This window comes from Dendropsophus ebraccatus, chromosome 10 (genome assembly GCF_027789765.1).
Source record: "Dendropsophus ebraccatus isolate aDenEbr1 chromosome 10, aDenEbr1.pat, whole genome shotgun sequence".
NCBI lineage: Eukaryota > Metazoa > Chordata > Amphibia > Anura > Hylidae > Dendropsophus > Dendropsophus ebraccatus.
The window spans coordinates 7331920-7353822 of NC_091463.1; the positions used below are offsets into that span (position 1 = coordinate 7331920).

Here is a 21903-nt window from a genome sequence, read left to right on the forward strand (position 1 = left end):
TCTGTGCAGTAGTGTATATACAGTGTCCTGTTCTGTGCAGTAGTGTATATACAGTGTCCTGTTCTGTGCAGTAGTGTATATACAGCGGCCTGTTCTGTGCAGTAGTGTATATACAGCGCTCTGTTCTGTGCAGTAGTGTATATACAGTGTCCTGTTCTGTGCAGTAGTGTATATATAGTGTCCTGTTCTGTGCAGTAGTGTATATACAGCGGCCTGTTCTGTGCAGTAGTGTATATACAGCGCTCTGTTCTGTGCAGTAGTATATATACAGTGTCCTGTTCTGTGCAGTAGTGTATATACAGCGCTCTGTTCTGTGCAGTAGTGTATATACAGCGCTCTGTTCTGTGCAGTAGTGTATATACAGCGGCCTGTTCTGTGCAGTAGTGTATATACAGCGCTCTGTTCTGTGCAGTAGTGTATATACAGCGTCCTGTTCTGTGCAGTAGTGTATATACAGTGTCCTGTTCTGTGCAGTAATGTATATACAGTGTCCTGTTCTGTGCAGTAGTGTATATACAGCGTCCTGTTCTGTGCAGTAATGTATATACAGTGTCCTGTTCTGTGCAGTAGTGTATATACAGTGTCCTGTTCTGTGCAGTAGTGTATATACAGTGTCCTGTTCTGTGCAGTAGTGTATATACAGCGCTCTGTTCTGTGCAGTAGTGTATATACAGTGTCCTGTTCTGTGCAGTAGTGTATATACAGCGCTCTGTTCTGTGCAGTAGTGTATATACAGTGTCCTGTTCTGTGCAGTAGTGTATATACAGCGCTCTGTTCTGTGCAGTAGTGTATATACAGTGTCCTGTTCTGTGCAGTAGTGTATATACAGCGGCCTGTTCTGTGCAGTAGTGTATATACAGCGGCCTGTTCTGTGCAGTAGTGTATATACAGCTCTCTGTTCTGTGCAGTAGTGTATATACAGTGTCCTGTTCTGTGCAGTAGTGTATATACAGCGGCCTGTTCTGTGCAGTAGTGTATATACAGTGTCCTGTTCTGTGCAGTAGTGTATATACAGCGCTCTGTTCTGTGCAGTAGTGTATATACAGCGCTCTGTTCTGTGCAGTAGTGTATATACAGCGGCCTGTTCTGTGCAGTAGTGTATATACAGCGCTCTGTTCTGTGCAGTAGTGTATATACAGCGCTCTGTTCTGTGCAGTAGTGTATATACAGTGTCCTGTTCTGTGCAGTAGTGTATATACAGCGCTCTGTTCTGTGCAGTAGTGTATATACAGTGTCCTGTTCTGTGCAGTAGTGTATATACAGTGTCCTGTTCTGTGCAGTAGTGTATATACAGCGCTCTGTTCTGTGCAGTAGTGTATATACAGCGCTCTGTTCTGTGCAGTAGTGTATATACAGTGTCCTGTTCTGTGCAGTAGTGTATATACAGTGTCCTGTTCTGTGCAGTAGTGTATATAAAGTGTCCTGTTCTGTGCAGTAGTGTATATACAGCGCTCTGTTCTGTGCAGTAGTGTATATACAGCGCTCTGTTCTGTGCAGTAGTGTATATACAGTGTCCTGTTCTGTGCAGTAGTGTATATACAGCGCTCTGTTCTGTGCAGTAGTGTATATACAGCGGCCTGTCCTGTGCAGTAGTGTATATACAGTGTCCTGTTCTGTGCAGTAGTGTATATACAGAGTCCTGTTCTGTGCAGTAGTGTATATACAGCTGCCTGTTCTGTGCAGTAGTGTATATACAGTGTCCTGTTCTGTGCAGTAGTGTATATACAGTGTCCTGTTCTGTGCAGTAGTGTATATACAGCGGCCTGTTCTGTGCAGTAGTGTATATACAGTGTCCTGTTCTGTGCAGTAGTGTATATACAGCGGCCTGTTCTGTGCAGTAGTGTATATACAGTGTCCTTTTCTGTGCAGTAGTGTATATACAGTGTCCTGTTCTGTGCAGTAGTGTATATACAGCGCTCTGTTCTGTGCAGTAGTGTATATACAGTGTCCTGTGCAGTAGTGTATATACAGCGCTCTGTTCTGTGCAGTAGTGTATATACAGCGGTCTGTTCTGTGCAGTAGTGTATATACAGTGTCCTGTTCTGTGCAGTAGTGTATATACAGCGCTCTGTTCTGTGCAGTAGTGTATATACAGTGTCCTGTTCTGTGCAGTAGTGTATATACAGAGTCCTGTTCTGTGCAGTAGTGTATATACAGTGTCCTGTTCTGTGCAGTAGTGTATATACAGTGTCCTGTTCTGTGCAGTAGTGTATATACAGCGCTCTGTTCTGTGCAGTAGTGTATATACAGCGCTCTGTTCTGTGCAGTAGTGTATATACAGCGCTCTGTTCTGTGCAGTAGTGTATATACAGTGTCCTGTTCTGTGCAGTAGTGTATATACAGTGTCCTGTTCTGTGCAGTAGTGTATATACAGCGGCCTGTTCTGTGCAGTAGTGTATATACAGCGCTCTGTTCTGTGCAGTAGTGTATATACAGTGTCCTGTTCTGTGCAGTAGTGTATATACAGCGCTCTGTTCTGTGCAGTAGTGTATATACAGCGCTCTGTTCTGTGCAGTAGTGTATATACAGTGGCCTGTTCTGTGCAGTAGTGTATATACAGCGCTCTGTTCTGTGCAGTAGTGTATATACAGCGCTCTGTTCTGTGCAGTAGTGTATATACAGCGCTCTGTTCTGTGCAGTAGTGTATATACAGCGGCCTGTTCTGTGCAGTAGTGTATATACAGTGTCCTGTCCTGTGCAGTAGTGTATATACAGCGCTCTGGTCTGTGCAGTAGTGTATATACAGTGCTCTGTTCTGTGCAGTAGTGTATATACAGTGCTCTGTTCTGTGCAGTAGTGTATATACAGTGTCCTGTTCTGTGCAGTAGTGTATATACAGCGCTCTGTTCTGTGCAGTAGTGTATATACAGCGCTCTGTTCTGTGCAGTAGTGTATATACAGAGTCCTGTTCTGTGCAGTAGTGTATATACAGTGTCCTGTTCTGTGCAGTAGTGTATATACAGCGCTCTGTTCTGTGCAGTAGTGTATATACAGAGTCCTGTTCTGTGCAGTAGTGTATATACAGCTGCCTGTTCTGTGCAGTAGTGTATATACAGTGTCCTGTTCTGTGCAGTAGTGTATATACAGCGGCCTGTTCTGTGCAGTAGTGTATATACAGTGTCCTGTTCTGTGCAGTAGTGTATATACAGCGGCCTGTTCTGTGCAGTAGTGTATATACAGTGTCCTGTTCTGTGCAGTAGTGTATATACAGTGTCCTGTTCTGTGCAGTAGTGTATATACAGCGCTCTGTTCTGTGCAGTAGTGTATATACAGTGTCCTGTGCAGTAGTGTATATACAGCGCTCTGTTCTGTGCAGTAGTGTATATACAGCGCTCTGTTCTGTGCAGTAGTGTATATACAGCGGCCTGTTCTGTGCAGTAGTGTATATACAGCGCTCTGGTCTGTGCAGTAGTGTATATACAGTGTCCTGTTCTGTGCAGTAGTGTATATACAGCGCTCTGTTCTGTGCAGTAGTGTATATACAGCGCTCTGTTCTGTGCAGTAGTGTATATACAGCGCTCTGTTCTGTGCAGTAGTGTATATACAGCGGCCTGTTCTGTGCAGTAGTGTATATACAGCGCTCTGTTCTGTGCAGTAGTGTATATACAGTGTCCTGTTCTGTGCAGTAGTGTATATACAGTGTCCTGTTCTGTGCAGTAGTGTATATACAGCGCTCTGTTCTGTGCAGTAGTGTATATACAGCGCTCTGTTCTGTGCAGCAGTGTATATACAGTGGCCTGTTCTGTGCAGTAGTGTATATACAGCGCTCTGTTCTGTGCAGTAGTGTATATACAGCGCTCTGTTCTGTGCAGTAGTGTATATACAGCGCTCTGTTCTGTGCAGTAGTGTATATACAGCGGCCTGTTCTGTGCAGTAGTGTATATACAGTGTCCTGTCCTGTGCAGTAGTGTATATACAGCGCTCTGGTCTGTGCAGTAGTGTATATACAGTGCTCTGTTCTGTGCAGTAGTGTATATACAGTGCTCTGTTCTGTGCAGTAGTGTATATACAGTGTCCTGTTCTGTGCAGTAGTGTATATACAGTGTCCTGTTCTGTGCAGTAGTGTATATACAGTGTCCTGTCCTGTGCAGTAGTGTATATACAGCGCTCTGGTCTGTGCAGTAGTGTATATACAGCGCTCTGTTCTGTGCAGTAGTGTATATACAGCGGCCTGTTCTGTGCAGTAGTGTATATACAGTGTCCTGTCCTGTGCAGTAGTGTATATACAGCGCTCTGGTCTGTGCAGTAGTGTATATACAGAGTCCTGTTCTGTGCAGTAGTGTATATACAGTGTCCTGTCCTGTGCAGTAGTGTATATACAGCGCTCTGGTCTGTGCAGTAGTGTATATACAGTGTCCTGTTCTGTGCAGTAGTGTATATACAGCGGCCTGTTCTGTGCAGTAGTGTATATACAGTGTCCTGTTCTGTGCAGTAGTGTATATACAGTGTCCTGTTCTGTGCAGTAGTGTATATACAGCGCTCTGGTCTGTGCAGTAGTGTATATACAGCGCTCTGTTCTGTGCAGTAGTGTATATACAGCGGCCTGTTCTGTGCAGTAGTGTATATACAGTGTCCTGTCCTGTGCAGTAGTGTATATACAGCGCTCTGGTCTGTGCAGTAGTGTATATACAGAGTCCTGTTCTGTGCAGTAGTGTATATACAGTGTCCTGTCCTGTGCAGTAGTGTATATACAGCGCTCTGGTCTGTGCAGTAGTGTATATACAGCGCTCTGTTCTGTGCAGTAGTGTATATACAGTGTCCTGTCCTGTGCAGTAGTGTATATACAGCGCTCTGGTCTGTGCAGTAGTGTATATACAGAGTCCTGTTCTGTGCAGTAGTGTATATACAGTGTCCTGTTCTGTGCAGTAGTGTATATACAGCGCTCTGGTCTGTGCAGTAGTGTATATACAGTGTCCTGTTCTGTGCAGTAGTGTATATACAGTGTCCTGTTCTGTGCAGTAGTGTATATACAGTGTCCTGTTCTGTGCAGTAGTGTATATACAGCGCTCTGGTCTGTGCAGTAGTGTATATACAGCGCTCTGTTCTGTGCAGTAGTGTATATACAGCGCTCTGGTCTGTGCAGTAGTGTATATACAGCGCTCTGGTCTGTGCAGTAGTGTATATACAGCGCTCTGTTCTGTGCAGTAGTGTATATACAGCGCTCTGTTCTGTGCAGTAGTGTATATACAGCGGCCTGTTCTGTGCAGTAGTGTATATACAGCGGCCTGTTCTGTGCAGTAGTGTATATACAGCGCTCTGTTCTGTGCAGTAGTGTATATACAGCGCTCTGTTCTGTGCAGTAGTGTATATACAGCGCTCTGTTCTGTGCAGTAGTGTATATACAGTGTCCTGTTCTGTGCAGTAGTGTATATACAGCGCTCTGTTCTGTGCAGTAGTGTATATACAGTGTCCTGTTCTGTGCAGTAGTGTATATACAGTGTCCTGTTCTGTGCAGTAGTGTATATACAGCGCTCTGTTCTGTGCAGTAGTGTATATACAGCGCTCTGTTCTGTGCAGTAGTGTATATACAGCGCTCTGTTCTGTGCAGTAATGTATATACAGCGCTCTGTTCTGTGCAGTAGTGTATATACAGTGTCCTGTTCTGTGCAGTAGTGTATATACAGCTGTCTGTTCTGTGCAGTAGTGTATATATAGTGTCCTGTTCTGTGCAGTAGTGTATATACAGCGCTCTGTTCTGTGCAGTAGTGTATATACAGCGGCCTGTTCTGTGCAGTAGTGTATATGCAGCGCTCTGTTCTGTGCAGTAGTGTATATACAGTGCTCTGTTCTGTGCAGTAGTGTATATACAGCGGCCTGTTCTGTGCAGTAGTGTATATACAGCGCTCTGTTCTGTGCAGTAGTGTATATACAGTGTCCTGTTCTGTGCAGTAGTGTATATACAGTGTCCTGTTCTGTGCAGTAGTGTATATACAGTGTCCTGTTCTGTGCAGTAGTGTATATACAGTGTCCTGTTCTGTGCAGTAGTGTATATACAGCGCTCTGTTCTGTGCAGTAGTGTATATACAGTGTCCTGTTCTGTGCAGTAGTGTATATACAGCGCTCTGTTCTGTGCAGTAGTGTATATACAGCGCTCTGGTCTGTGCAGTAGTGTATATACAGCGGCCTGTTCTGTGCAGTAGTGTATATACAGCGGCCTGTTCTGTGCAGTAGTGTATATACAGCGGCCTGTTCTGTGCAGTAGTGTATATACAGCGCTCTGTTCTGTGCAGTAGTGTATATACAGCGCTCTGTTCTGTGCAGTAGTGTATATACAGCGCTCTGTTCTGTGCAGTAGTGTATATACAGTGTCCTGTTCTGTGCAGTAGTGTATATACAGTGTCCTGTTCTGTGCAGTAGTGTATATACAGTGTCCTGTTCTGTGCAGTAGTGTATATACAGTGTCCTGTTCTGTGCAGTAGTGTATATACAGCGCTCTGTTCTGTGCAGTAGTGTATATACAGCGCTCTGTTCTGTGCAGTAGTGTATATACAGCTGCCTGTTCTGTGCAGTAGTGTATATACAGCTGCCTGTTCTGTGCAGTAGTGTATATACAGTGTCCTGTTCTGTGCAGTAGTGTATATACAGCGGCCTGTTCTGTGCAGTAGTGTATATACAGCGCTCTGTTCTGTGCAGTAGTGTATATACAGCGCTCTGTTCTGTGCAGTAGTGTATATACAGCGCTCTGGTCTGTGCAGTAGTGTATATACAGTGTCCTGGTCTGTGCAGTAGTGTATATACAGCGCTCTTTTCTGTGCAGTAGTGTATATACAGCGCTCTGTTCTGTGCAGTAGTGTATATACAGCGCTCTGTTCTGTGCAGTAGTGTATATACAGCGCTCTGTTCTGTGCAGTAGTGTATATACAGTGTCCTGTTCTGTGCAGTAGTGTATATACAGTGTCCTGTTCTGTGCAGTAGTGTATATACAGCGCTCTGTTCTGTGCAGTAGTGTATATACAGTGTCCTGTCCTGTGCAGTAGTGTATATACAGCGCTCTGTTCTGTGCAGTAGTGTATATACAGTGTCCTGTTCTGTGCAGTAGTGTATATACAGCGCTCTGGTCTGTGCAGTAGTGTATATACAGTGTCCTGTTCTGTGCAGTAGTGTATATACAGCGCTCTGTTCTGTGCAGTAGTGTATATACAGCGCTCTGTTCTGTGCAGTAGTGTATATACAGCGGCCTGTTCTGTGCAGTAGTGTATATACAGCGGCCTGTTCTGTGCAGTAGTGTATATACAGCGGCCTGTTCTGTGCAGTAGTGTATATACAGCGGCCTGTTCTGTGCAGTAGTGTATATACAGCGGCCTGTTCTGTGCAGTAGTGTATATACAGCGCTCTGTTCTGTGCAGTAGTGTATATACAGCGCTCTGTTCTGTGCAGTAGTGTATATACAGCGCTCTGTTCTGTGCAGTAGTGTATATACAGCGCTCTGTTCTGTGCAGTAGTATATATACAGCGCTCTGTTCTGTGCAGTAGTATATATACAGCGTCCTGTTCTGTGCAGTAGTGTATATACAGTGTCCTGTTCTGTGCAGTAGTGTATATACAGCGCTCTGTTCTGTGCAGTAGTGTATATACAGCGCTCTGTTCTGTGCAGTAGTGTATATACAGCGCTCTGTTCTGTGCAGTAGTGTATATACAGCGCTCTGTTCTGTGCAGTAGTGTATATACAGCGCTCTGTTCTGTGCAGTAGTATATATACAGCGCTCTGTTCTGTGCAGTAGTATATATACAGCGTCCTGTTCTGTGCAGTAGTGTATATACAGCGCTCTGTTCTGTGCAGTAGTGTATATACAGCGGCCTGTTCTGTGCAGTAGTGTATATACAGCGCTCTGTTCTGTGCAGTAGTGTATATACAGCGCTCTGTTCTGTGCAGTAGTGTATATACAGCGCTCTGTTCTGTGCAGTAGTGTATATACAGCGGCCTGTTCTGTGCAGTAGTGTATATACAGCGCTCTGTTCTGTGCAGTAGTGTATATACAGTGTCCTGTTCTGTGCAGTAGTGTATATACAGCGGCCTGTTCTGTGCAGTAGTGTATATACAGCGCTCTCTTCTGTGCAGTAGTGTATATACAGCGCTCTGTTCTGTGCAGTAGTGTATATACAGCGCTCTGTTCTGTGCAGTAGTGTATATACAGTGTCCTGTTCTGTGCAGTAGTGTATATACAGCGCTCTGTTCTGTGCAGTAGTGTATATACAGCGCTCTCTTCTGTGCAGTAGTGTATATACAGCGCTCTCTTCTGTGCAGTAGTGTATATACAGTGTCCTGTTCTGTGCAGTAGTGTATATACAGCGGCCTGTTCTGTGCAGTAGTGTATATACAGTGTCCTGTTCTGTGCAGTAGTGTATAAACAGTGTCCTGTTCTGTGCAGTAGTGTATATACAGCGGCCTGTTCTGTGCAGTAGTGTATATACAGCGCTCTGTTCTGTGCAGTAGTGTATATACAGCGCTCTGTTCTGTGCAGTAGTGTATATACAGTGTCCTGTTCTGTGCAGTAGTGTATATACAGCGGCCTGTTCTGTGCAGTAGTGTATATACAGCGCTCTGTTCTGTGCAGTAGTGTATATACAGTGTCCTGTTCTGTGCAGTAGTGTATATACAGTGCTCTGTTCTGTGCAGTAATGTATATACAGCGCTCTGTTCTGTGCAGTAGTGTATATACAGTGTCCTGTTCTGTGCAGTAGTGTATATACAGCGGCCTGTTCTGTGCAGTAGTGTATATACAGCGCTCTGTTCTGTGCAGTAGTGTATATACAGCGCTCTGTTCTGTGCAGTAGTGTATATACAGTGTCCTGTTCTGTGCAGTAGTGTATATATAGTGTCCTGTTCTGTGCAGTAGTGTATATACAGTGCTCTGTTCTGTGCAGTAGTGTATATACAGCGCTCTGTTCTGTGCAGTAGTATATATACAGTGTCCTGTTCTGTGCAGTAGTGTATATACAGCGCTCTGTTCTGTGCAGTAGTGTATATACAGCGCTCTGTTCTGTGCAGTAGTGTATATACAGCGGCCTGTTCTGTGCAGTAGTGTATATACAGCGCTCTGTTCTGTGCAGTAGTGTATATACAGCGTCCTGTTCTGTGCAGTAGTGTATATACAGTGTCCTGTTCTGTGCAGTAGTGTATATACAGTGTCCTGTTCTGTGCAGTAGTGTATATACAGCGCTCTGTTCTGTGCAGTAGTGTATATACAGTGTCCTGTTCTGTGCAGTAGTGTATATACAGCGCTCTGTTCTGTGCAGTAGTGTATATACAGTGTCCTGTTCTGTGCAGTAGTGTATATACAGCGCTCTGTTCTGTGCAGTAGTGTATATACAGTGTCCTGTTCTGTGCAGTAGTGTATATACAGCGGCCTGTTCTGTGCAGTAGTGTATATACAGCGGCCTGTTCTGTGCAGTAGTGTATATACAGCGCTCTGTTCTGTGCAGTAGTGTATATACAGTGTCCTGTTCTGTGCAGTAGTGTATATACAGCGGCCTGTTCTGTGCAGTAGTGTATATACAGTGTCCTGTTCTGTGCAGTAGTGTATATACAGCGCTCTGTTCTGTGCAGTAGTGTATATACAGTGTCCTGTTCTGTGCAGTAGTGTATATACAGCGCTCTGTTCTGTGCAGTAGTGTATATACAGCGCTCTGTTCTGTGCAGTAGTGTATATACAGTGTCCTGTTCTGTGCAGTAGTGTATATACAGTGTCCTGTTCTGTGCAGTAGTGTATATACAGCGCTCTGTTCTGTGCAGTAGTGTATATACAGCGCTCTGTTCTGTGCAGTAGTGTATATACAGCGTCCTGTTCTGTGCAGTAGTGTATATACAGTGTCCTGTTCTGTGCAGTAGTGTATATAAAGTGTCCTGTTCTGTGCAGTAGTGTATATACAGCGCTCTGTTCTGTGCAGTAGTGTATATACAGCGCTCTGTTCTGTGCAGTAGTGTATATACAGTGTCCTGTTCTGTGCAGTAGTGTATATACAGCGCTCTGTTCTGTGCAGTAGTGTATATACAGCGGCCTGTCCTGTGCAGTAGTGTATATACAGTGTCCTGTTCTGTGCAGTAGTGTATATACAGAGTCCTGTTCTGTGCAGTAGTGTATATACAGCTGCCTGTTCTGTGCAGTAGTGTATATACAGTGTCCTGTTCTGTGCAGTAGTGTATATACAGTGTCCTGTTCTGTGCAGTAGTGTATATACAGCGGCCTGTTCTGTGCAGTAGTGTATATACAGTGTCCTGTTCTGTGCAGTAGTGTATATACAGCGGCCTGTTCTGTGCAGTAGTGTATATACAGTGTCCTGTTCTGTGCAGTAGTGTATATACAGTGTCCTGTTCTGTGCAGTAGTGTATATACAGCGCTCTGTTCTGTGCAGTAGTGTATATACAGTGTCCTGTGCAGTAGTGTATATACAGCGCTCTGTTCTGTGCAGTAGTGTATATACAGCGGTCTGTTCTGTGCAGTAGTGTATATACAGTGTCCTGTTCTGTGCAGTAGTGTATATACAGAGTCCTGTTCTGTGCAGTAGTGTATATACAGTGTCCTGTTCTGTGCAGTAGTGTATATACAGTGTCCTGTTCTGTGCAGTAGTGTATATACAGCGCTCTGTTCTGTGCAGTAGTGTATATACAGCGCTCTGTTCTGTGCAGTAGTGTATATACAGCGCTCTGTTCTGTGCAGTAGTGTATATACAGTGTCCTGTTCTGTGCAGTAGTGTATATACAGTGTCCTGTTCTGTGCAGTAGTGTATATACAGCGGCCTGTTCTGTGCAGTAGTGTATATACAGCGCTCTGGTCTGTGCAGTAGTGTATATACAGCGCTCTGTTCTGTGCAGTAGTGTATATACAGTGTCCTGTTCTGTGCAGTAGTGTATATACAGCGCTCTGTTCTGTGCAGTAGTGTATATACAGCGCTCTGTTCTGTGCAGTAGTGTATATACAGTGGCCTGTTCTGTGCAGTAGTGTATATACAGCGCTCTGTTCTGTGCAGTAGTGTATATACAGCGCTCTGTTCTGTGCAGTAGTGTATATACAGCGCTCTGTTCTGTGCAGTAGTGTATATACAGCGGCCTGTTCTGTGCAGTAGTGTATATACAGTGTCCTGTCCTGTGCAGTAGTGTATATACAGCGCTCTGGTCTGTGCAGTAGTGTATATACAGTGCTCTGTTCTGTGCAGTAGTGTATATACAGTGTCCTGTTCTGTGCAGTAGTGTATATACAGCGCTCTGTTCTGTGCAGTAGTGTATATACAGCGCTCTGTTCTGTGCAGTAGTGTATATACAGTGTCCTGTTCTGTGCAGTAGTGTATATACAGTGTCCTGTCCTGTGCAGTAGTGTATATACAGCGCTCTGTTCTGTGCAGTAGTGTATATACAGCGGCCTGTTCTGTGCAGTAGTGTATATACAGTGTCCTGTCCTGTGCAGTAGTGTATATACAGCGCTCTGGTCTGTGCAGTAGTGTATATACAGTGTCCTGTCCTGTGCAGTAGTGTATATACAGCGCTCTGGTCTGTGCAGTAGTGTATATACAGCGCTCTGTTCTGTGCAGTAGTGTATATACAGCGGCCTGTTCTGTGCAGTAGTGTATATACAGCGGCCTGTTCTGTGCAGTAGTGTATATACAGTGTCCTGTCCTGTGCAGTAGTGTATATACAGCGCTCTGGTCTGTGCAGTAGTGTATATACAGAGTCCTGTTCTGTGCAGTAGTGTATATACAGTGTCCTGTTCTGTGCAGTAGTGTATATACAGTGTCCTGTTCTGTGCAGTAGTGTATATACAGCGCTCTGGTCTGTGCAGTAGTGTATATACAGTGTCCTGTTCTGTGCAGTAGTGTATATACAGTGTCCTGTTCTGTGCATGTAGTGTATATACGTGTCCTGTTCTGTGCAGTAGTGTATATACAGCGCTCTGGTCTGTGGCAGTAGTGTAATACAGCGCTCTGTTCTTGCAGTAGTGTATATACAGTGTCCTGTTCTGTGCAGTAGTGTATTATACAGTGTCCTGTTCTGTGCAGTAGTGTATATACAGCGCTCTGTTCTGTGCAGTAGTGTATATACAGCGCTCTGTTCTGTGCAGTAGTATATATACAGCGTCCTGTTCTGTGCAGTAGTGTATATACAGCGGCCTGTTCTGTGCAGTAGTGTATATACAGTGTCCTGTTCTGTGCAGTAGTGTATATACAGTGTCCTGTTCTGTGCAGTAGTGTATATACAGTGTCCTGTTCTGTGCAGTAGTGTATATACAGCGCTCTGGTCTGTGCAGTAGTGTATATACAGCGCTCTGGTCTGTGCAGTAGTGTATATACAGTGTCCTGTTCTGTGCAGTAGTGTATATACAGCGCTCTGTTCTGTGCAGTAGTGTATATACAGTGTCCTGTTCTGTGCAGTAGTGTATATACAGCGGCCTGTTCTGTGCAGTAGTGTATATACAGCGCTCTGTTCTGTGCAGTAGTGTATATACAGTGTCCTGTTCTGTGCAGTAGTGTATATACAGTGTCCTGTTCTGTGCAGTAGTGTATATACAGTGTCCTGTTCTGTGCAGTAGTGTATATACAGCGCTCTGGTCTGTGCAGTAGTGTATATACAGCGCTCTGGTCTGTGCAGTAGTGTATATACAGCGGTCTGTTCTGTGCAGTAGTGTATATACAGCGGCCTGTTCTGTGCAGTAGTGTATATACAGCGGCCTGTTCTGTGCAGTAGTGTATATACAGCGCTCTGTTCTGTGCAGTAGTGTATATACAGCGCTCTGTTCTGTGCAGTAGTGTATATACAGCGCTCTGTTCTGTGCAGTAGTGTATATACAGTGTCCTGTTCTGTGCAGTAGTGTATATACAGCGCTCTGTTCTGTGCAGTAGTGTATATACAGTGTCCTGTTCTGTGCAGTAGTGTATATACAGTGTCCTGTTCTGTGCAGTAGTGTATATACAGCGCTCTGTTCTGTGCAGTAGTGTATATACAGCGCTCTGTTCTGTGCAGTAGTGTATATACAGCGCTCTGTTCTGTGCAGTAATGTATATACAGCGCTCTGTTCTGTGCAGTAGTGTATATACAGCGCTCTGTTCTGTGCAGTAGTGTATATACAGTGTCCTGTTCTGTGCAGTAGTGTATATACAGTGTCCTGTTCTGTGCAGTAGTGTATATACAGTGTCCTGTTCTGTGCAGTAGTGTATATACAGCGCTCTGTTCTGTGCAGTAGTGTATATACAGTGTCCTGTTCTGTGCAGTAGTGTATATACAGTGTCCTGTTCTGTGCAGTAGTGTATATACAGCGCTCTGTTCTGTGCAGTAGTGTATATACAGCGCTCTGTTCTGTGCAGTAATGTATATACAGCGCTCTGTTCTGTGCAGTAGTGTATATACAGTGTCCTGTTCTGTGCAGTAGTGTATATACAGCTGCCTGTTCTGTGCAGTAGTGTATATACAGCTGTCTGTTCTGTGCAGTAGTGTATATATAGTGTCCTGTTCTGTGCAGTAGTGTATATACAGCGCTCTGTTCTGTGCAGTAGTGTATATACAGTGTCCTGTTCTGTGCAGTAGTGTATATACAGCAGTCTGTTCTGTGCAGTAGTGTATATACAGTGTCCTGTTCTGTGCAGTAGTGTATATACAGCGTCCTGTTCTGTGCAGTAGTGTATATACAGCGCTCTGTTCTGTGCAGTAGTGTATATACAGCGGCCTGTTCTGTGCAGTAGTGTATATGCAGCGCTCTGTTCTGTGCAGTAGTGTATATACAGTGCTCTGTTCTGTGCAGTAGTGTATATACAGCGGCCTGTTCTGTGCAGTAGTGTATATACAGCGCTCTGTTCTGTGCAGTAGTGTATATACAGTGTCCTGTTCTGTGCAGTAGTGTATATACAGTGTCCTGTTCTGTGCAGTAGTGTATATACAGTGTCCTGTTCTGTGCAGTAGTGTATATACAGCGGCCTGTTCTGTGCAGTAGTGTATATACAGCGCTCTGTTCTGTGCAGTAGTGTATATACAGTGTCCTGTTCTGTGCAGTAGTGTATATACAGCGCTCTGTTCTGTGCAGTAGTGTATATACAGCGCTCTGGTCTGTGCAGTAGTGTATATACAGCGGCCTGTTCTGTGCAGTAGTGTATATACAGCGGCCTGTTCTGTGCAGTAGTGTATATACAGCGGCCTGTTCTGTGCAGTAGTGTATATACAGCGCTCTGTTCTGTGCAGTAGTGTATATACAGCGCTCTGTTCTGTGCAGTAGTGTATATACAGCGCTCTGTTCTGTGCAGTAGTGTATATACAGTGTCCTGTTCTGTGCAGTAGTGTATATACAGCGCTCTGTTCTGTGCAGTAGTGTATATACAGCGCTCTGTTCTGTGCAGTAGTGTATATACAGCGCTCTGTTCTGTGCAGTAGTGTATATACAGCGCTCTGTTCTGTGCAGTAGTATATATACAGCGCTCTGGTCTGTGCAGTAGTGTATATACAGCGCTCTGTTCTGTGCAGTAGTGTATATACAGCTGCCTGTTCTGTGCAGTAGTGTATATACAGCTGCCTGTTCTGTGCAGTAGTGTATATACAGTGTCCTGTTCTGTGCAGTAGTGTATATACAGCGGCCTGTTCTGTGCAGTAGTGTATATACAGCGCTCTGTTCTGTGCAGTAGTGTATATACAGCGCTCTGTTCTGTGCAGTAGTGTATATACAGTGTCCTGTTCTGTGCAGTAGTGTATATACAGTGTCCTGTTCTGTGCAGTAGTGTATATACAGCGCTCTGGTCTGTGCAGTAGTGTATATACAGTGTCCTGTCCTGTGCAGTAGTGTATATACAGCGCTCTGTTCTGTGCAGTAGTGTATATACAGTGTCCTGTTCTGTGCAGTAGTGTATATACAGTGTCCTGTTCTGTGCAGTAGTGTATATACAGCGCTCTGTTCTGTGCAGTAGTGTATATACAGTGTCCTGTCCTGTGCAGTAGTGTATATACAGCGCTCTGTTCTGTGCAGTAGTGTATATACAGTGTCCTGTTCTGTGCAGTAGTGTATATACAGCGCTCTGTTCTGTGCAGTAGTGTATATACAGCGCTCTGTTCTGTGCAGTAGTGTATATACAGCGCTCTGTTCTGTGCAGTAGTGTATATACAGCGCTCTGTTCTGTGCAGTAGTATATATACAGCGCTCTGTTCTGTGCAGTAGTATATATACAGCGTCCTGTTCTGTGCAGTAGTGTATATACAGCGCTCTGTTCTGTGCAGTAGTATATATACAGCGCTCTGTTCTGTGCAGTAGTATATATACAGCGCTCTGTTCTGTGCAGTAGTATATATACAGCGTCCTGTTCTGTGCAGTAGTGTATATACAGTGTCCTGTTCTGTGCAGTAGTGTATATACAGCGCTCTGTTCTGTGCAGTAGTGTATATACAGCGCTCTGTTCTGTGCAGAAGTGTATATACAGCGCTCTGTTCTGTGCAGTAGTGTATATACAGCGCTCTGTTCTGTGCAGTAGTGTATATACAGCGCTCTGTTCTGTGCAGTAGTATATATACAGCGCTCTGTTCTGTGCAGTAGTATATATACAGCGTCCTGTTCTGTGCAGTAGTGTATATACAGTGTCCTGTTCTGTGCAGTAGTGTATATACAGTGTCCTGTTCTGTGCAGTAGTGTATATACAGCGGCCTGTTCTGTGCAGTAGTGTATATACAGCTGCCTGTTCTGTGCAGTAGTGTATATACAGCGGCCTGTCCTGTGCAGTAGTGTATATACAGAGTCCTGTTCTGTGCAGTAGTGTATATACAGCGCTCTGGTCTGTGCAGTAGTGTATATACAGTGTCCTGTTCTGTGCAGTAGTGTATATACAGCGCTCTGTTCTGTGCAGTAGTGTATATACAGCGCTCTGTTCTGTGCAGTAGTGTATATACAGCGGCCTGTTCTGTGCAGTAGTGTATATACAGCGCTCTGTTCTGTGCAGTAGTGTATATACAGTGTCCTGTTCTGTGCAGTAGTGTATATACAGCGGCCTGTTCTGTGCAGTAGTGTATATACAGCGCTCTCTTCTGTGCAGTAGTGTATATACAGCGCTCTGTTCTGTGCAGTAGTGTATATACAGCGCTCTGTTCTGTGCAGTAGTGTATATACAGCGCTCTGTTCTGTGCAGTAGTGTATATACAGCGCTCTCTTCTGTGCAGTAGTGTATATACAGCGCTCTCTTCTGTGCAGTAGTGTATATACAGTGTCCTGTTCTGTGCAGTAGTGTATATACAGCGCTCTGTTCTGTGCAGTAGTGTATATACAGCGCTCTGTTCTGTGCAGTAGTGTATATACAGTGTCCTGTTCTGTGCAGTAGTGTATATACAGTGTCCTGTCCTGTGCAGTAGTGTATATACAGCGCTCTGTTCTGTGCAGTAGTGTATATACAGCGCTCTGTTCTGTGCAGTAGTGTATATACAGCGCTCTGTTCTGTGCAGTAGTGTATATACAGTGTCCTGTTCTGTGCAGTAGTGTATATACAGCGGCCTGTTCTGTGCAGTAGTGTATATACAGCGCTCTGTTCTGTGCAGTAGTGTATATACAGTGTCCTGTTCTGTGCAGTAGTGTATATACAGTGCTCTGTTCTGTGCAGTAGTGTATATACAGCGCTCTGTTCTGTGCAGTAGTGTATATACAGTGTCCTGTTCTGTGCAGTAGTGTATATACAGCGCTCTGTTCTGTGCAGTAGTGTATATACAGTGTCCTGTTCTGTGCAGTAGTGTATATTCAGCTGCCTGTTCTGTGCAGTAGTGTATATACAGTGTCCTGTTCTGTGCAGTAGTGTATATACAGTGTCCTGTCCTGTGCAGTAGTGTATATACAGCGCTCTGTTCTGTGCAGTAGTGTATATACAGCGCTCTGTTCTGTGCAGTAGTGTATATACAGCGCTCTGTTCTGTGCAGTAGTGTATATACAGTGTCCTGTTCTGTGCAGTAGTGTATATACAGCGGCCTGTTCTGTGCAGTAGTGTATATACAGCGCTCTGTTCTGTGCAGTAGTGTATATACAGTGTCCTGTTCTGTGCAGTAGTGTATATACAGTGCTCTGTTCTGTGCAGTAATGTATATACAGCGGCCTGTTCTGTGCAGTAGTGTATATACAGCGCTCTGTTCTGTGCAGTAGTGTATATACAGTGTCCTGTTCTGTGCAGTAGTGTATATACAGTGTCCTGTTCTGTGCAGTAGTGTATATACAGCGCTCTGTTCTGTGCAGTAGTGTATATACAGTGTCCTGTTCTGTGCAGTAGTGTATATACAGCGCTCTGTTCTGTGCAGTAGTGTATATACAGCGGCCTGTTCTGTGCAGTAGTGTATATACAGTGTCCTGTTCTGTGCAGTAGTATATATACAGCGCTCTGTTCTGTGCAGTAGTGTATATACAGCGCTCTGTTCTGTGCAGTAGTGTATATACAGTGTCCTGTTCTGTGCAGTAGTGTATATACAGTGTCCTGTTCTGTGCAGTAGTGTATATACAGCGCTCTGTTCTGTGCAGTAGTGTATATACAGCGGCCTGTTCTGTGCAGTAGTGTATATACAGTGTCCTGTTCTGTGCAGTAGTGTATATACAGCGCTCTGTTCTGTGCAGTAGTGTATATACAGCGGCCTGTTCTGTGCAGTAGTGTATATACAGTGTCCTGTTCTGTGCAGTAGTGTATATACATCCTGCAGATATACTGTACATGTTGTTGGCAGCTGTGGCTGTAGTGTCATGTTCTCTATATTAGACAGTGAGAAGATGCTGATACTCGGGGTACAGGATAGTGACACTTGGGGTGCAGGATAGTGACACTCGGGGTACAGAATAGTGACACTTGGGGTACAGGATAGTGACACTTGGGGGACAGGATAGTGACACTTGGGGTACAGGATAGTGACACTTGGGGTACAGGATAGTGACACTTGGGGTGCAGGATAGTGACACTAGGGGTACAGGATAGTGACACTTGGGGGACAGGATAGTGACACTTGGGGTGCAGGATAGTGACACTTGGGGTGCAGGATAGTGACACTTGGGGTGCAGGATAGTGACACTTGGGGGACAGGATAGTGACACTTGGGGTACAGGATAGTGACACTTGGGGTACAGGATAGTGACACTTGGGGTACAGGATAGTGACACTCTGGGTACAGGATAGTGACACTTGGGGTGCAGGATAGTGACACTTGGGGTACAGGATAGTGACACTTGGGGTGCAGGATAGTGACACTCGGGGTACAGAATAGTGACACTTGGGGTGCAGGATAGTGACCCCATGTTTCCTCTTCCTTCTTGCAGACCCCCTGGTTCACTACTTGGCCTTCTCCCCAGTCATTGATGGAGACTTCATTCCGGATGAGCCCAGGAACCTATTTGACAACGCTGCTAATGTGGACTATCTGGCCGGAATCAACAACATGGACGGACATCTATTTGCCGGCGTTGATGTACCGGATATTAACAGACCCCTCCAGAGGGTGACGGCGTGAGTGTCTGGGGGTCTGAAGGGAGAGAAATCACAGCCCCCCCTCTTTACATTAGTATAATGGATCCTTAGAAGAGCGGGTATATAGTATATACAGTGGTGTGTGAGTCAGTCATACCCAGCCGCCTCTCCTTCTCCTATAGGGATGAGGTCCACAAGCTGGTGCAGGGTATGACCGCTACTAAGGGAGCCTCTGCCCTGGACATCGCCTATAACCTGTATACAGAGAGCTGGGGGGCCGAGCCCGACCAGGAGATGGTGAAGAAGACCGTGATCGACATAGAGACTGACTACATCTTCCTGGTGCCCACCCAAGAGGCCCTGGCACTTCACTACCAGCATGCCAAGTACGTATCTACATCTATAATACTACAATATAATATATATACAGTATATACCCAGGTTATATCAGCTATACATCTATAATTATATACAGTATATACCCAGGTTATAGCAGCTGTACATATATAATTATATACAGTATATATACCCAGGTTATACCAGCTGTACATATATAATTATATACAGTATATGCCCAGGTTATACCAGCTGTACATATATAATTATATACAGTATATGCCCAGGTTATACCAGCTGTACATATATAATTATATACAGTATATACCCAGGTTATACCAGCTGCACATATATAATTATATACAGTATATACCCAGGTTATATCAGCTATACATCTATAATTGTATACAGTATATACCCAGGTTATACCAGCGGTACATATATAATTATATACAGTATATACCGAGGTTATACCAGCTGTACATATATAATTATATACAGTATATACCCAGGTTATACCAGCTGTACATATATAATTATATACAGTATATGCCCAGGTTATACCAGCTGTACATATATCATTATATACAGTATATACCCAGGTTATAGCAGCTGTACATATACAATTATATACAGTATATGCCCAGGTTATACCAGCTGTACATATATAATTATATACAGTATATACCCAGGTTATACCAGCTGTACATATATAATTATATACAGTATATGCCCAGGTTATACCAGCTGTACATATATAATTATATACAGTATATGCCCAGGTTATACCAGCTGTACATATATAATTATATACAGTATATACCCAGGTTATAGCAGCTGTACATATACAATTATATACAGTATATGCCCAGGTTATACCAGCTGTACATATATAATTATATACAGTATATACCCAGGTTATTCCAGCTGTACATATATAATTATATACAGTATATGCCTAGGTTATACCAGCTGTACATATATAATTATATACAGTATATGCCCAGGTTATAGCAGCTGTACATATACAATTATATACAGTATATGCCCAGGTTATACCAGCTGTACATATATAATTATATACAGTATATGCCCAGGTTATATCAGCTATACATCTATAATTATATACAGTATATACCCAGGTTATACCAGTTGTACATATATAATTATATACAGGAGATCCCCAGGTTATACCAGCTGTACATATATAATTATATACAGTATATACCCAGGTTATACCAGCTGTACATATATAATTATATACAGTATATACCCAGGTTATACCAGCTGTACATATATAATTATATACAGTATATACCCAGGTTATACCAGCTGTACATATATAATTATATACAGGACATCCCCAGGTTATACCAGCTGTACATATATAATTATATACAGGAGATCCCCAGGTTATACCAGCTGTACATATATAATTATATACAGTATATACCCAGGTTATACCAGAGTGATGTGTATCACTATATATAGGAATTAGTTTGGATATAATACTGTATCATACAATGTTTTTGTTTCTGTTCCTAGGAACGCCAAGACCTACAGCTACCTGTTCTCTCATCCCACCCGCATGCCTGTGTATCCCAGCTGGGTGGGCGCTGATCATGCAGATGACCTCCAGTACATGTTCGGGAAACCCTTCGTGAATAAGTTGGCCTACAGACCCAGAGACAGGGACGTCGCTGAGGCCATGATAGCATACTGGACCAACTTTGCTGCTACCGGGTAAGAGAATGAACAGTGTGTGAGACATTACATAATATGTGACTGATATCAGCCGCTCCTCTTATAACGCTCCAGTACTGATATAACCTCCTATTACATCATATGTGACTGATATCAGCCGCTCCTCTTATAACGCTCCAGTACTGATATAACCTCTTATTACATCATATGTGACTGATATCAGCCGCTCCTCTTATAACGCTCCAGCACTGGTATATCCTCCTATTACATCATATGTGACTGATATCAGCCGCTCCTCTTATAACGCTCCAGTACTGATATAACCTCCTATTCCATCATATGTGACTGATATCAGCCGCTCCTCTTATAACGCTCCAGCACTGGTATATCCTCCTATTACATCATATGTGACTGATATCAGCCGCTCCTCTTATAACGCTCCAGTACTGATATAACCTCCTATTCCATCATATGTGACTGATATCAGCCGCTCCTCTTATAACGCTCCAGTACTGATATAACCTCCTATTACATCATATGTGACTGATATCAGCCGCTCCTTATAACGCTCCAGTACTGATATAACCTCCTATTACATCATATGTGACTGATATCAGCCGCTCCTCTTATTACGCTCCAGCACTGATATAACCTCCAGACATTACATCATATGTGACTGATATCAGCCGCTTCTCTTATAATGCTCCAGTACTGATATTACCTCCTATTACATCATGTGTGACTGATATCAGCCGCTCCTTATAACGCTCCAGTACTGATATAACCTCCTATTACATCATGTGTGACTGATATCAGCCGCTCCTCTTATTACGCTCCAGCACTATTATATGCCCTATGGGATCACCTGCAGCCTTTAGGATTTCACCTTTAATCTTACAGGTTTTCACTCTTCTCTTTTGGCTTCTTCCGCACAGAGATCCAAACTCGGGGAACTCTAAGGTGCCGACCCCCTGGTTAGTCTACAACACTCATTATGGACAGTACCTGGAAATCACCCACAAGATCACATATAACTCCATGAAGCAGAGTCTGCGTTCTCCCTATGTCAACTTTTGGGTCACCACCTACCGCAATCTTCCCAGTGTATAAGCAGAGACCAGTGGTTGGGAGCATTACAGGGGCGGGGGTGTACTAGACCCCCCTCAGAGATGTCGCTGCTCCTGTGCTGTATATGGCTCCGATCCTGAATAAAATGCAGATTTCACTATCTTCCCAGGTGTTTTGTGTTTCCTCCTACATCATTGAATATTTAATATTGCAGTTCTTATATTGGCCACTGGGTGTCAGCACAACGGGTGACAGAGCTTCCCTCGCTTTTCAGCTGTGCTGCGATGTCAGTTTATATTGGATTTTTTTATATATTGTTATTACTAAGTTGGAGCTAAGACAAATCTCAGCCGATGATCGCTGCTTTGACTGATCGTTGTCTTTATTACACGGAGCGATAATCATCCCGATTCAGCA

The 21903-nt window shown here is 43.9% G+C and overlaps 1 protein-coding gene across 1 annotated transcript in view; it reads left to right on the forward strand.

The window, feature by feature from the left end:
- Positions 1 to 21648, forward strand: part of LOC138802794 (bile salt-activated lipase-like) — a 39009-nt gene extending 17361 nt beyond the window's left edge. Inside the window, exons 8-11 of the mRNA XM_069986460.1 lie at positions 18231 to 18417; positions 18561 to 18764; positions 20260 to 20457; positions 21354 to 21648. Of these exons, the coding sequence (XP_069842561.1) occupies positions 18231 to 18417; positions 18561 to 18764; positions 20260 to 20457; positions 21354 to 21528 (764 nt within the window). The 3' untranslated portion in view covers positions 21529 to 21648. The remainder of the gene's footprint in view (positions 1 to 18230; positions 18418 to 18560; positions 18765 to 20259; positions 20458 to 21353) is intronic.
- The last annotated feature ends 255 nt before the right edge of the window (positions 21649 to 21903 follow it).